General features: G+C 39.9%; 1 protein-coding gene across 8 annotated transcripts in view; it reads left to right on the forward strand.

Moving 5' to 3' along the window:
* LOC139563919 (growth factor receptor-bound protein 10-like) overlaps positions 1 to 13,732 on the forward strand; it is an 86,889-nt gene extending 73,157 nt beyond the window's left edge. For all 8 annotated transcript variants that reach the window (XM_071382941.1, XM_071382942.1, XM_071382944.1 and 5 more), the window contains 11 exons: positions 721 to 836; positions 1,339 to 1,413; positions 3,754 to 3,891; positions 4,216 to 4,326; positions 7,386 to 7,481; positions 7,727 to 7,801; positions 8,105 to 8,221; positions 8,561 to 8,627; positions 8,742 to 8,829; positions 9,029 to 9,122; positions 9,264 to 13,732. In XM_071382941.1, coding sequence (XP_071239042.1) covers positions 721 to 836; positions 1,339 to 1,413; positions 3,754 to 3,891; positions 4,216 to 4,326; positions 7,386 to 7,481; positions 7,727 to 7,801; positions 8,105 to 8,221; positions 8,561 to 8,627; positions 8,742 to 8,829; positions 9,029 to 9,122; positions 9,264 to 9,410 — 1,124 coding nt within the window. In that variant the 3' untranslated portion in view covers positions 9,411 to 13,732. The remainder of the gene's footprint in view (positions 1 to 720; positions 837 to 1,338; positions 1,414 to 3,753; positions 3,892 to 4,215; positions 4,327 to 7,385; positions 7,482 to 7,726; positions 7,802 to 8,104; positions 8,222 to 8,560; positions 8,628 to 8,741; positions 8,830 to 9,028; positions 9,123 to 9,263) is intronic.
* Positions 13,733 to 15,553: the final 1,821 nt, after the last annotated feature.

Genomic DNA, 15,553 nt, shown 5'->3' on the forward strand with positions numbered 1-15,553 from the left:
TCTCTCTTAATGAGTGAGAGTATCTTACTGCTTGTCCAAGAAAGCCTGGCCCTTCCTCCCCAGTCCCCAGTGTCTCCTTTCCTGCTGCCAAAATCTATTTAGGAATCCTGCTTCCACAGTTGGATGTGAAACATGTGTTCCTGCAGAGAGAGCAGGGGCCAGGCAGGGTCAGTGGTCCAGGCAGACAGCAGGGCCTGTATAGCATAGCAGCATAGCCCCACTAATTGTTTGAGAGAGGGGGGAGTGAATGTATGCTCAAGACATCGACAGAATGGGGGGGAAGAGGAATATAGCAGGGTGGGGGTCAATTCCAGTCAATTCAGAAAGTAAACCAAATTCCAATTCCAAATGTTCATCTTTGAAAATGTCAGTGTACTTGCTGAATTGACTGGAATTGAAATGGAACTGACCCCAACCCTGGAATATAGTAAGAACATGCTGATTTGTCTGCAAGTTTTGGATAAGATAAGGGGTGTGTGGGGTGGAGGGTTAGGGAGAGGGGTTGGGCAGAGTAGGCGGGGAGTGGGTTATGGGTGAGGAGGGGTGTGGGGGTGGGGTTGGTTCATAGGCTGAACTGCTTGTTCTTTCATCGTTTGCCTTATACACACAATGTTCAGGAAATGAAAATTAAAACTTTTTCTTGTTAAAGACATGTGATATTGTGTCCTTATTGTAGGCTTCCATTTGGTAACTAGCTCCTTCTCTCTCTCTCTCGAACAGAGAGGTGCTTGGAGGACCATGAGCTGGTGGTACAAGTGCAGGCATCCATGACCAGCGAGGGCAGATTTCTGTTCAGGAAGAACTATGCCAAATATGAATTCTTCAGAAATCCCTTGGTAGGTTGTTTTTTTGTTCGTTTGTTTCCAAAGAATCCCAGAGCTCGCCTGCAGAGTTTTTCCTTGTCCTATTTATATTCTCCACATGTGTAAACAGTTACATCAAGCTGAACAGCCTGGATGTTATTTTTTGTTTACAAGCAATGCATTTCTTAAATGAGTGGCGAATGTTTGGTTGTGCTTGTTATCACATCCTTCCCTCACTTTATTGTAATGTACCCACTCAAAAAAATTAACAGATTGTGATAACACTGTTAGACTGGTGGCTATAACTGTCCTGGACTCAGAAAGGCTAAACCAGGGTCTGGGAAACTGTCCCTAAACGTACTTATTTAAGAAACAGTTTGAAGCTAGATTGAAAAGTTATGAGACAAATGTTATTGTTTAATGTTTTTCTTCATTTTCATTTGGGAAAAGGGATTAATTTAATGTCTCTGCGTTCCACCTCCATCCTTCTGATTTTCCTTTTACCCACAACCTTCCCTTTCTCACTTACCAACAGAATTTCTTTCCCGAGCATATGGTTGCATGGTGCCAGGAAACAAATGGTGCAATCCCACCATCTCAACTTTTACAGGTATGTACCGTAGAACCGTAAAGACTCCACTACCTCAGCATACTGCGTACTTCAGTCTTTGTTGTGTACTGTATGGCTGATCTCACCTTTGACCTCCTTGTGCATGTCTTGTCAGAGAACAGACTGTAACACTTGATGTTCTGTTGACCTAAGAATGTCTCTGCACACGCAGGCCAGGTGTGCCTAACAGAAAGACAAACAGACAGACAGACATTACAGCTTCTGAAGGGAAGCAACTGTGAGAGGAGAGTAAAGGAACGTACTGAATGTTATAGCACAGCACGTCAGGCCATCATCCTCCCATCCTGCACCAGGCAGCACAGCGTAGATGCATGGTGCCTTTAAAGACCTGAGGCTCGAATGGAATGAAGTTTACATGTTCAGCCTGCAAATATAGTAGTGTGGCTTGGGAGCGCTATTTTCACATCCGGATGAAAAGTGTGCCCAAAGTAAACTGCCTGCTACTCAGGCCCAGAAGCTTGGATATGCATATAATTTGTAGATTTGGATAGAAAACACTCTAAAGTTTCTAAAACTGTTTGAATAAAGTCTGTGAGTATAACAGAACTGATTTGGCAGGCGAAACCTCGAGCACAATCCATCCAGGGAATTTTTTGTTGTTGAGGTCAATCTGTTTTCCATTGGGTTTCTATGGCAAGGCCGTTTTAATAGAAATATTCTTGCAGTTCCTATAGCTTCCACTATATGTCAACAGTCTTTAGAAATTGGTTGATGTTTTTCTTTAGAGAAATGAAGAAGTAGCCCTGTTATTTTCCTGTGTCACTCCAGGTGCACTCTAATGATTTGGTGCGCGCGACCTGGAACGTGCTTTCTTTGTTTTCGTCCGGTATTGAACACAGTTTATCCCGTCTTAAATGTTATCGATTATTTACGTAAAAAAATACCTAAAGTTGTTTGAAATGTTTGGACAAAGATTACAGGTAATTTATGAGAGATTTTGTAGTCATGTAGCATGAGTTGGAACCGGTGTTTTTTTGGATCAAACGCGCCAAATAAATGGACATTTTGGATATATAACGACGGAATTAATCGAACAAAAGGACCATTTGTGATGTTTATGGGACATATTAGAGTGCCAACAGAAGAAGCTCGTCAAAGGTAAGGCATGAATTATATCTTTATTTCTGAGTTTTGTGTCGCGCCTGGCAGGTTGAATTATGATTGTCTGTCCTTGTTTGATGGGGTGCTGTCCTCAGATAATAGCATGGTTTGCTTTTGCCGTAAAGCCTTTTTGAAATCTGACACTGCCGCTGGATTAACAACAAGTGTAGCTTTAATTTGGTGCATTGCATGTGTGATTTCATGAAAGTTTAATATTTATAGTAATTTAATTTGAATTTGGCGCTCTGCCATTTCACCGGATGTTGTCAAATCGATCCCGCTAAAGGGATTTGATCCATAAGAAGTTTTAAAAGAGCCATGACTGGAATCCATCCACTATGGCAGAAAGCTTTTAAAATGATACAATCCCTGACATGGTCAGTTTTAAGGAGCAGGCTGGGGGCGGTTCCAGGAATCCAGTCGGAATCAAATCAAGTCAGATCATAAACAATGGATCACTTAAAGGTGCACTGCTCAAAAATTGCTACGCCATTTCCTGGTTGCAAAAATTGTAATAGTTAGCCTAGTCATTGTGTAGAGAATCACTGTTCCATCTAAACCGCCGTGAAATATATTTTCCATAACCAAAAATATTGTATTTTCAACTATTTGAAGCTGGTGTACAAAGCCAGAAGTAAAAGACGCAAAAGCAGAACTTAAGAACGGGAAGCATAGAAATGGCACACATAAAACACATCTACCGCTTCTTAGACTTGCTTTCAATGAGAATGTCAGATCCTTAACTCACATTTCTATGTCAATTTGATCGGGTCTTCGAAAAGTGACATATTGCAGCTTTAATTAGTATCTTGTCAGGTCAGGAGACAGTGTCTGAATGTGGCAGAGAGAGTTCTGTATTCTGCAGGGCATGTTAAAACCAGTAGGTGCTTATCTTATCGCTCCAGTCAGTTCTTGGAACAATTTGCTGTCAGAATCAGAACTCCTTGTTGAATTGTCTGTCTCTATAGTGTGTATGTGTCTTGGTTGATACTGTTACGCAAGACATAACATCTGTCTGAACATTTCTCTCCCATGTTTAAGGTGGCTCATAAAAATTGGTCTCACAAGAATGCCAAGATTGTTCGTTATATAAATGTTTGTTTTCTGGCTAGGAAGGAAGGCGGTGGAGGGTTATTTCTCCGAGACCCATGAACATGATGATATTTGATGATGATAGCCGTGTGCTAAGGCCTTCTTCTCTCTCTCTCCTTCTCTCAGAATTTCTTGAACTCCAGCAGTTGTCCTGAGATCCAGGGCTTTTTATACGTGAAAGAGATGGGCAGGAAATCCTGGAAGAAGCTGTACGTGTTCCTTAGACGCTCAGGGCTTTACTTTTCTACAAAAGGAACGTCAAAGGTACATGGCCTTCTCTCTTCTACGGTATGCTTAGTACATTAACTCTGTTAGTATTATGCTTGTATTGCCGAATCCCTGAGCCAATATCTCACATTTAAACTGCGCTAGTAATAGCCTACAAAGTCTAATACTTTAGTTGTTAGTTAAGAGGCTGCTTGTCTCAATCATCAGTGTACATACTTGCTGCTCAGTTGCCTGCCCTCTCTATGTCCCATACAACCACACAAGCTGCTATTGATTTGAGTGGAGCTCTGCTCTCTGCTACCTACAGGCTTAAGTTTCTTCAGGATGAAATGACATCGGTTATTGATTTATCCTCCACAGGAGCCCAGGCATTTACAGTTACTAGCAGACCTGGAGGACAGCAATGTCTTCACAGTAACAACAGGCAAGAAGCTACACAGTGCGCCGACAGACTACGAGTTCTGTATAAAGGTACGTTCAAGAGAAAGAAAAGCCTCTGCACTCGAGGCATTGCAAGTCATTCAGATGCTCATATGTTGTCTATTATTCCGCTGTCTTCTATGGAGGACAAGCTGTCTCCTATTACAGTTATTGAACAGTGTCGTGTCTAGACTGTCTGCTTCCCAAATGGTGCACTATATAGGGCATAGGTTGCCATTTGGTAAGCATCCTGTATCTTGCTGAGACATGCCTGACAAGAGGCAGGCCTCGCTGCCATTGTGTGCTCTGTGTTGACCCACTTTCTGGCTATATAATAAATGGATAGAGAATGAAACTAAAATCCAACAAAATCCTATTTTATTCTGCAACATGATCAGGGTTCCTTTCTAAATGATTGGGCTCATTGCTTCGAGTAAGAAAAATAAATGCTGCTCTCATGGAATGGCATGCTTTGAGCACTCCCGAAAAGTGCTATTTGCATGGAAAATATGTATGCCATATGCTGTATTTGCTATAGGCCTATTGTTTACGTTTTTGTTGGTGACACTTTGGTATCTGGATAATTTGCAGCTGTTTAAGTCTATCTAATTGTGTGAGTTTGATCATGTATCCATTAGGCCCATGGACATTTTGAATCATCACAAATTAGATTGAGCAATAAAAGCCCCACTCGTGGTCTTCTTAAATGAAACTTGTTTTTGACAGTTTGGAGCACAATACCACAGAGGAGTTTAGAAGGGAGCAAATCAAACCTTTATTCCGTAGGCTGGGATCCGCACTATGCAGCTGTTGAGTGCATTTTTTCACTCACTGTCCACTGGTTGAAAAAAACAATGATTTATAGGCAGCTTAAACTTCTTCAATTCAACCATTATTGAGTTAAAATACACATATACATTTGTGAAGCCATCCACAACAACCACAATCCGTAATGAACAAATAGCTAATAGAGAGAGCAGCAGTGTGATTCACATCAATGTGCTATGTACAATGCCTTGCAAACTATTCATCCCCCTAGGCGTTTTTCCTATTTTTTTGCATTACAACCTGTAATGTAAATAGATTTTTATTTGGATTTCATGTAATGGACATACACAAAATAGTCCAAATTGGTGAAATGAAGAAAAAAAAATACCCCGGAAAAGTGGTGCGTACATATGTATTCACCACTTTTGATATGAAGCCCCTAAATAAGATCTGGTGCAACCAATTACCTTCAGAAGTCACATAATAAATTAAATAAATTCCACCTGTGTGCAATCTAAGTGTCACATGAGTCGATATACACCTGTTCCGAAAGGCCCCAGAGTCTGCAACACCACTAAGCAAGGGGCACCACCAAGCAAGCGACACCATGAAGACCAAGGAGCTCTCCAAACAGGTCAGGGACAAAGTTGTGGAGAAGTACAGATCAGGGTTGGATTATAAAAAAATATCTGAAACTTTGAACATCCCACGGAGCACCATAAAATCCATTATTAAAAAATGGAAAGAATATGGCACCCCAACAAACCTGCCAAGAGAAGGCCGCCCACCAAAACTCACGGACCAGGCAAGGAGGGTATTAGTCAGAGATGCAACAAAGAGACCAAAGATAACCCTGAAGGAGCTGCGAAGTGCCACAGTGGAGATTGGAGTATCTGTCCATAGGACCACTTTAAGCCATACACTCCACAGAGCTGGGCTTTACGGAAGAGTGGCCAGAAAAAAAGCCATTGCTTAAAGAAACAAATAAGCAAACACGTTTGGTGTTCGCCAAAAGGCATGTGGGAGACTCCCCAAACATATGGAAGAAGGTACTCTGGTCAGATGAGACTAAAATTTAGCTTTTTGGCCATCAAGAAAAACGCTATGTCTGGTGCAAATCCAACACCTCTCATCACCCCGAGAACTCCATCCCCACAGTGAAGCATGGTGGTGGCAGCATCATCGGCAGGGACTGGGAAACTGGTCAGAATTGAAGGAATGATGGATGGTGCTAAATACAGGGAGATTCTTGAGGGAAACCTGCTTCAGTCTTCCAGAGATTTGAGACTGGGACAGAGATTCACCTTCCAGCAGGACAATGACCCTAAGCACACTGCTAAAGCAACACTTTAGTGGTTTAAGGGGAAACATTTAAATGTCTTGGAATGGCCTAGTCAAAGCCCAGACCTCAATCCAATTGAGAATCTGTGTTATGACTTAAAGATTGCTGTACACCAGCGGAACCCATTCAACTTGAAGGAGCTGGAGCAGTTTTGCCTTGAAGAATGGGCAAAAATCCCATTGGCTAGATGTGCCAAGCTTATAGAGACATACTCCAAGAGACTTGCAGCTGTAATTGCTGCAAAAGGTGGCTCTACAAAGTATTGACTTTGGGGGGTGAATAGTTATGCATGCTCAAGTTCAGTTTTTTGGTATTTTTTCTTGTTTGTTACACAATAAAAAATATTTTGCATCTTCAAAGTGGTAGGCATGTTGTGTAAATCAAATGACACAAACCTCCCCAAAAAATCTATTTTAATTCCAGGTTGTAAGACAACAAAATAGGAAAAATGCCACGGGGGTGAATACTTTCGCAAGCCACTGTAAATATCAATAATATGTGATATCCGTATTGTCCGTAGGCTACACCACTGCTGTCGTCTTTACCTCCAAGCATTTATTCAAGTTGGATAATCTTTGGACTGTAGCCTACAAAAGCCCATTCCTGCTCTTTTCCCGCAATACATCTAACGCATTTGGTGTGTCATCATAGTGGTCTCAGACTTGCTCAGGCAGAAAAACTTTAACGTGTGCCTTTTTCAATGCTGATTTAAATGTCATTGAGACAACAGAAAGGTATCAAAGAATTTCTGAATTTCAAAGTAATCCTAGAAGTAATCATCTAGTTTTTCAAAAGTATCTGATTACAATATTTTTGCGTGTAACATAATGGATTTGTTTTTTTCTTTCTCACCAACCCTGAACAAGATCAACTATCATCTCATGGGATATGTCAGTGTACGAGGGAGGAGTGTTTTAGTACAACCATACTGTCTGAATGGTTGTTTCTAATGAGGTGTTTGTTTGGTCTCTCTAATTGGTTGTTGTGTGTTAATTGACAGCCCAACAAGAGGACTGAGCTGAAAGAGTTGAGGATGTTGTGTACTGAAGACGAACAGAGCAGAACGTCCTGGATGACAGCCTTCAGACTCTTCAAGGTACCAACGCCATGGCAACAAGCCCTCAATACACTGCAAAGTAGTGCCTCAGTTATACCAGAGGGTTGTATCAGATGCAAGTTCACTTCACAAGGGTTGTTGTGAGAGTCACTTATACCATGCTAAGTTGAATACTATCTATCTTTATGAATTTTATGAATATTTTGGAAGGTTTGCTTTTCTTTGGGTGAAGTCAACCAATAGCTAACTTTTTCATTTGTGGATACTCTCATTATTCTTCACAGTATGGAATAGTCCTCTATCAGAACTACAAGATTCCTCAGCAGAGAAAAACTCTGTCACACTTTTCAACACCAGTGGTAAGCCTCTCCTTTTAGCTCCTTACTGCCACCATGCCAGCCAAACTGTTGTTAACATCCAGACTCTCGGTTGTCTTTCCTTGACTCTTTGTGTCCTCTATTCGGTGATTCGAACCAGCGACCTTTTGGTTACTGGCCCAACACTCTCAACCTCTAGGTTACCTGTCCAGTGCATTTTGAGAAGGAAGTGAGGAGAAAGGAGGACTTCAATGACAGACAATTGAGAAAGAGCCCTAGTACTGTAACAGGGCATTTTCTACATTGGAAGTGTATTGACATTGGCACTGCTTTGTCTCCCCCTAGCGGAGTGTGTCTGAGAATTCTCTGGTTGCCATGGATTTCTCAGGAAGGATAGGCAGGGTGATCGACAATCCCTTGGAGGCCCAGAGCGCTGCCATGGAGGAGGGTTATGCCTGGAGGGTGAGTCTCTTTCTACAACACTACTACAATGTTACTATTCCAATGGTTCTACAACAATAATGCAACCTTACTACAACGTAGCTACAGCAATGTTACTACAACCTGACCACAATGCAACTACAACGTTATTAAGATATTACAATGCTTATATGACCTTATGGTCTGAAAGAAGACTTACTGCTGTTGGTGATTTAGAAATAATCCGAGCAAGAGTGCAACAACATTTCTTTGAGTCATGCTTGTCACAAAGATATCATGCTATCCGTCACACAGCTGTACCAATGGAGTAAGAGCCTTTTATTAACCAACTAATCCATGTTTGTTTGTTCTGTATCTCAGAAGAGAAGTCAACGGATGAACATTCTAGGTAGTCCCAGTCCACTACATCCCTGTTTATTAAGCTCAGGTAATTCAACAACATACATTTTCATAATCCCTCTGTTATTTGAGTTGGCTACATTCTGTGTAGATAAAAGCCTTGTTCCTGTCCTAAAGCTCTCCTTTCCTCTTCCACGTCCAGTTATTCACAGAACACAGCTGTGGTTCCATGGGCGCATAACGCGAGAAGAGTCCCATCGAATGATCCACCAACAAGGCCAGGTGGACGGGTAAGACTCCTCAGTCGCTCCTCAGTTTCTGCAAACACACAGCCAACCTGTTATTTAATTGGGATTTATTTGATTATTGAAGTGTCTTGCATCTTCAGAATGCCCAGCCCACATGCCAATGTATGTTGGATTTAAATTTGTAAATTTGACAGACGTTGAAGTTTTCACCAAAGACTGATTTTCCCCCTTTTCTGCTCAGGTTGTTTCTGTTGAGGGACAGTCAAAGCAACCCAAAGGCCTTTGTCCTCACACTGTGCCATCACCAGAAAATCAAGCATTTCCAGATCTTACCGGTAAGTGAGCTTTATCTTGCCTCTGGGCTTCTCTCTTTGATCTCCCCATCTCTCTTATGTCTACAGGCTCTTTTTAACTTTTGTTGTTCATTACTTCCTCTTGTTCTCACCTGACTGTTGTCTCTATGGTCCGTCCTGCAGTGTGAAGAGGACGGCCAGATCTTCTTCAGCCTTGACGACGGGTCCACCAAATTCACCGACCTGATCCAGCTGGTGGAGTTCTACCAGCTCAACAGAGGAGTCCTGCCTTGTAAACTCAAGCACCCCTGCACCCTCGTAGCCTTATGACCCCTCCTGACCTATGACTTGACCGGACTCTGCCTAAAAACAAACTCAAGACTTTTTCTTTAGGAGAAGCTGAAGTGATGAACTCATGTTGTTGTTGATGTGTCATGAGCTGCCAGAGACTGCGGATGGGACAGGACGGAGTGGTTGGTGGGTTAGGACGGACGCTAGTGGACTTCAGTGACCTCTGTGTTCCGGAAGGAAGAAGGAGATAAAGAAGCAAAAATAAAAGCAAAAAGATGCACCACGTTGTTATTAACTCTTATAAAATAAACATTTTCAAGTTTGTATTCATAGTCACCAATAAGCTCTGATCCACTGACACGGTTTAGTGACAGTTTATGAGATCAAATGAGTTTTTATTTTTCTTGTACAATCATCAGGACTTTGTTTAGTCTGGGCCACTTTTTTACATAATGAAAGTATTTTTTTGTTACAAATCATCTATACTACAACCTTTTTTTTGAAAAGCTGATTGTTTGGCGCTTGTGAAACTGGGAACAGGCCTTTCCACACTGACTGAAGAAGAATTCCTCTACTGTCTCATTCTTCTCGTTACCAACCATGGCAAATCCCTCCTGTGATGGAGGGATGGATGGACAATCTGATATTCGTAAAAAGAACATCACGAGACAGATCACGAGGCCAGCTGTCTCTGTCAAGCTGTAGGAAAGGAAAGGCTGGACCTGGTAACTTAGGATGGAGCTGAAGGATACTCAAGGACTACACAGGATCCATTCATTCCACTCTCATAGGACTTTTCTTAATTTCTTTCTTTCTTTCTTTCTTTGGTGACCTCACAGGCTTTTGTATTCATTACATTTTAGTACTGCATCATCAAATGTGTTCTTAGTCCGTTTTAGTTTCTTATCAGTAGTCTGGAGCGTATAGATTTCTAACAGTCACACAACAACAACTAAATCACTACATCCAGTTCAGTGTTAAATCAATCCATCATTAGCTCCACCATCCGCTGTTCCACATGAACTTCCCCCCCAAAATATAAACTACTACAGGTATTCATTCACTCCCCGTCTCATCCACTCTTAAGTCCACGTAATAGATAGCTGTTGAGGTCCACGCTGCTAGCCTAGTCCTATACCGTGTGCTATAACCAACCCTTCTATTGTTGGCTACAGTACGTATTCAGAATGGCACTAGGCTACCATGCTGCTCTTCAGGTCATAACAAGCAACATAACAGCTCTGCTCTTGGGTCTCTCTTGGTGTCAACGCAATAATAATCTATATGTAAAACATTGGAAAGCATATGGCCATCTTGTGGACTGTAATTCCATGTTGTAAGCTCTCTGAAGACATGGTTATGATCATATGACTAAAATCTAACAGGCCACTGGGGCGGGAGGTTGCAACACTTTTATTTTAAACCCACCTGTTTGCATTCCCTCCGTCAGAACACAGGGAAATATAACCACTACACCAACCTCTTGTGATCCACTAGAGGGATCTGACTAGCTCAGAGTTGACGTGTACAGTCCAAGGTCGGTCTGTCTGTTGTGCTGTCTGTAGAATGCAACTAGAATCAATCGACTCATCTGCTACGAGGACCCATCTTCTTAATCCAAGGGTGCATCCCAAATGGCACTGTATTCCCTACATAGTGCATTACCTTACTTTTGACTAGGGCCCATAAGGCTTTGGTCAAAAGTAGTGCACTATATCGGGAATAGGGTGCCATTTGGGATTGACCCCAAGTCCATTAATTTTGGACTTGTTGCTTTTCTTTTACATGATGTGATTGAATGATTGTTTTTCGAACAGACACTGTGAAGCACTAGTAATGGATGATGCCCTGAAGTGGAAGGGTTTTTACTGTCCAGCCTTGTCCAAGGTTGCAGTGAACACACAGATTTGTAAAGATGCTTTTACCTGTAACGCAACATTAAGAAAGAGCCATCTTTTTATTTTATTTATGGTGTCTTAAGCTAGATAGATTCAGATACAGAATATTAGCCACACTATCTACAAGTTCTGCACAATGACATTTCAAAAAATAAGATGCAATGACTCAATCATTTCAAGTATTGTTTCACAAATGTATTTATTTACCTGGATGTGAGTGATTACTTGAAATGTAGCTCTTTTCTCAGCGCTGTTCGGTACTGTTTTATCATTACCATGGAATGATTGAACCGCGTAATTATTACATAGCATCTATTACATAGCTTATATTTCATTTCTTGCTTTTTATGTTTGAACACTCAAACTATTTTATCACCAACACTTACTATGAAGTAACGTTGAAAGCAAGTGGTGTTCCCTAATGTCATGGTTTTCATTCCAAATTGGTCACTAATAGTCACTAATATTTCAGTCACAGTGCGTTTCACATCGATATTCAGTTTAATGCCTTTCTCTCATACATTCTTCTACATTTAGGAAATCTTTTCACATGAACCCCTCAAGAATATTTCAAACACACAGGTTGAATTAGATTACATATATTTTTTACCTATTTAAACATTTGACATCTTAAGTGTGACGTTCACTGATAATGTCAATCAAATTAATTTAATATCTAGATATTTAATTCATGAGTTGATTTTCAAATACACACTGTTTTTTGAGCTGTCAGTTCAGTTGCTCTGTCCCTTTCATTACAGTTGTCTTCCATTTTACAGAACTTTCACTCCTTTTAAACTTTGCGTTAATCAGAACTTAGTTTCTTGTGTCAGAAGTGAAGCTATACCTTTACAATACTTGAGCCACAATTGCAAAAAATGAATTGGTGTATAGTACGTTAAATAGCCAAGTCTTTTCCACAACAGCGTGCTATGCGTATTATCCAATTAGATAGGCTTGGATGTGATGGTACCACTAGATGCCCACTGCAGTACCTTTTCCATGGTATTTTGAGAGTAACTTCAGAGCTACACTTCACTGTTTATTGGGTGTGACCAGAGCCATGAATATATAATATATGTTAATGTGGGGCTCTGGGTGTGGTATCATTATGACTATACAATGAGCAGGTTAGGTGCCAAAGCTGCTTACTTCTCCTTTGCTAAATTCGGTCAAAACGTCGGACAACATATCTTCCCATTGGTCATAATGATTTCAGTAGAAATCAGTTAGGATTGCCTCCTCCGATGGTAATCTTAGCTGTACAATGTTATCTGCAACTCATGTAAAAGTTGTGTACTGAATCAATGTACCATATTATCATATGAAACCATGTAGATACAACACTGTATTTAGGTTACAGATCACTATTATTACCGCATTGGCTTACTCTTAACTACTTATGAAATGAAGAAACTTGATTTATTTTTATAATTTGGTTTAATGTGCATATCGAGTTAATTTCTTAAATGTTTGTCATGTAAAAACCTCTTCACAAATGTCTGTAATATTGAAATGTTGCTGGTATGGAACTGGAGTTGGCTTGGGCATACAGTGTACATCTTTTCATAGTTCCTGCAAGTCATCTTAAGCTACTCAGACATCACTGACTTCTCAACACTAACTGTTTAGGCCTGTTAGATACAGTGGTGTTTTTTGTATTCAGAGGCGAGTTCTCACATAGTGTCTTGCTATGAACTAGTAGAATGTTACTAGTGACATTGAATCACCTGCAAAGTAGTGAACTGATGAAAGTTAATTAAGTAAATGTACTTTTTTATATTTCAGAGAAATGAATGTAACTGGGTTGCTCAGGGTTGACATGGAGCCTGTTGAAAACTGGTCATATCATCAGACCAGTGAGATTTTGTATGTGCGACGTTGTGTAGTTCTGTTGATCAACTTGGGGTTAATAGTATTTCACCAAATAATTTTTTCTTTAGTAAGTAGTTTGGCCTTTATGATGTTCTTTCAGAATACCAGTAGTTTCTCCCAAACAGTAGTACAGCACAGTTGATGTAAGGTGTCCTCTTTTCTCTTGTGTAAGTCTGTTTGTCTCAAGAAGCCTAAAACGCAGCAGGTGCCTCTGATGACCTTTTTCTCTGCACTAAACTAGAGCTGACTTTGGACCGTTCATGGGAACCTTTTCCAGTGATCGATAATGACTCTTGTGCTTTGCATATATTGTCACAATGCAAGATACAGTGACTGTACAAAGGAGTAAAGCAAATATATATAGATCTATATAAATATAAACGATGATGTATTTCAGGGAATGCAAAAAACAAGAACCTGTTTCTCTTTTTAAGAGAAAGATCCTGTATTCATACTGTGCTTTGCTTCGATCTGTAAATAGCTGAATGGCTTATATCTTAATTGTAACCTTTTCAGGTATTTTTGTACAAATAAGGGACTGATATGTTCTGTTTATTGTAATTAGAATAAAACATTAATACATTGTTATTAATTTAAGCTGCGCTGGTATTGTCTTGGTAGAGAAGTTTTACCTTTTTCCTCATTACTCAAATTACCTTGAGTCCTAATCAAGGTAATTACAAATGCATTTAAATCACTGTATTCTATTTGCAAGTCATTCTGTTTATTTTGAAAACTATTGCAAATGCTAATTATTATAGATGGCATACAAATTCCACTGCAACTTACCATGAGTTTAGTTATATATTTTCATCTAGCTGTCATAAATGTCTGCTTGAAATGTTCAACTGTACATGGGGTTATACTTCACCCTGTTTTCCCACTAGATGGCAGACAACCACTACGAATACCGAATCAAATACTCTACTTAAATGGGAAATCATCCGTTGAAACAATAGCAAAGCATATTCCCCCACTATGTTTCAGTAAAAAGCTGTGGGATTGGGCTGGAGTAACCACTCTCAAATTCATAGACAGAGCTATGGATTCAAGGACTGACCATCCATGATATCAAAATGATAGTTTTAATCATGTTTTGAGGCCATGTAGTTTGTTTACATTTTCTTTGTTCACAAACATTGGAGTAAAACAAGTTCATACTTTGGGTTCTGATGGGGTACGGCAGTTGAACTAAGCTTATGAGGCATTTATATGCTATATTCTTCAAGACTCAGTGGGAAGCTACATATCATTAATTTCTCAGTCCAAAAATGGATTGCCCCTTTAAGGGACAAACGTCATGAACTAACACATTTCACATTTTTAAGGATTGTTCACATGTCCCAACAATCAATATTCATTCAAAAGCATCACAGATGTTGGCACAAAACTTGGACAGTTTACTCGATACAGACCTAATTCTGCGTTAATAGCATCTTGTAAAGTCGTAAATACAAGCATAGAACTGTAAAGAAAAATCCACTTGACCGTCCCTCCAACTGGTAATTACTAGGAAACTGTTCTATTATCCCTGAGCTCCGACTTCTCCCATGCAGAATTCTGACATAACCCACTAAGGAAATTACCTCTATAACATAATTTTTGGAAGTAAAATTAAACAAAACATTATTGATAAAAATAAATCTATTAATATGGTTGGCGAACACTATAATTTGTTTGCGAGCACTATCTGTATTTTTAGTCTATGGTTGATGCAGTTTAAGGGGGGTGAATGCATCTAACTCATATTTACAACTTCACAATTGGTAATTACCACCTTGCCACTTGGTTATGAACGCAGCATTAGAATGGAGCAATCATCCAGGCCCCATAAGAGGATGTAGATAAAACAACATCCTGGTTATGCAGATGAGAATTGAGCTGTATAATTTTATCTTGTTTAAGATCTTTCGTCAGATTGGCATCTGGCCAGTCTGTAAAAACAAAAATGTGTATTTAAGCATTAACATGTCCACAGACCCTAGAGGATGCATAACCATATGGATTTTGGAACTAGTTTTAGCTTGTTAACAATGGGTTATGTCTCAAATATTATCCCTGGAGGCGTAAATGTCAACATGGTTTGCACATTTGAGTTAGAGTTAAATCAATAAACCAAACTCAATCAAATATCAACCAAAAATGCATACCTAAAATGAGTTAACAAGGTTTATAATTAGTTTGTAAATGTAAAATTAGTTGTAAATAGATAGGTTATAAGTCTGTAATAAATAGTTATACCGCATTGGTTGAAATTATGTTTGTCAGTTAACTGCTTTCCAAAACCCAAGATTATGAGGCTTTATTGGTAAGTGGTAATACTAACAGTAATATCGATTAACAATAGTAGTTATAACAGTGCCGTTCAACAGGTAGCTGTGTGCTAAGCCTTTGTGTCGATCAGGCTGT

The sequence above is a fragment of the Salvelinus alpinus genome, chromosome 35 (genome assembly GCF_045679555.1).
Source record: "Salvelinus alpinus chromosome 35, SLU_Salpinus.1, whole genome shotgun sequence".
NCBI classification, from domain to species: Eukaryota; Metazoa; Chordata; class Actinopteri; order Salmoniformes; family Salmonidae; genus Salvelinus; species Salvelinus alpinus.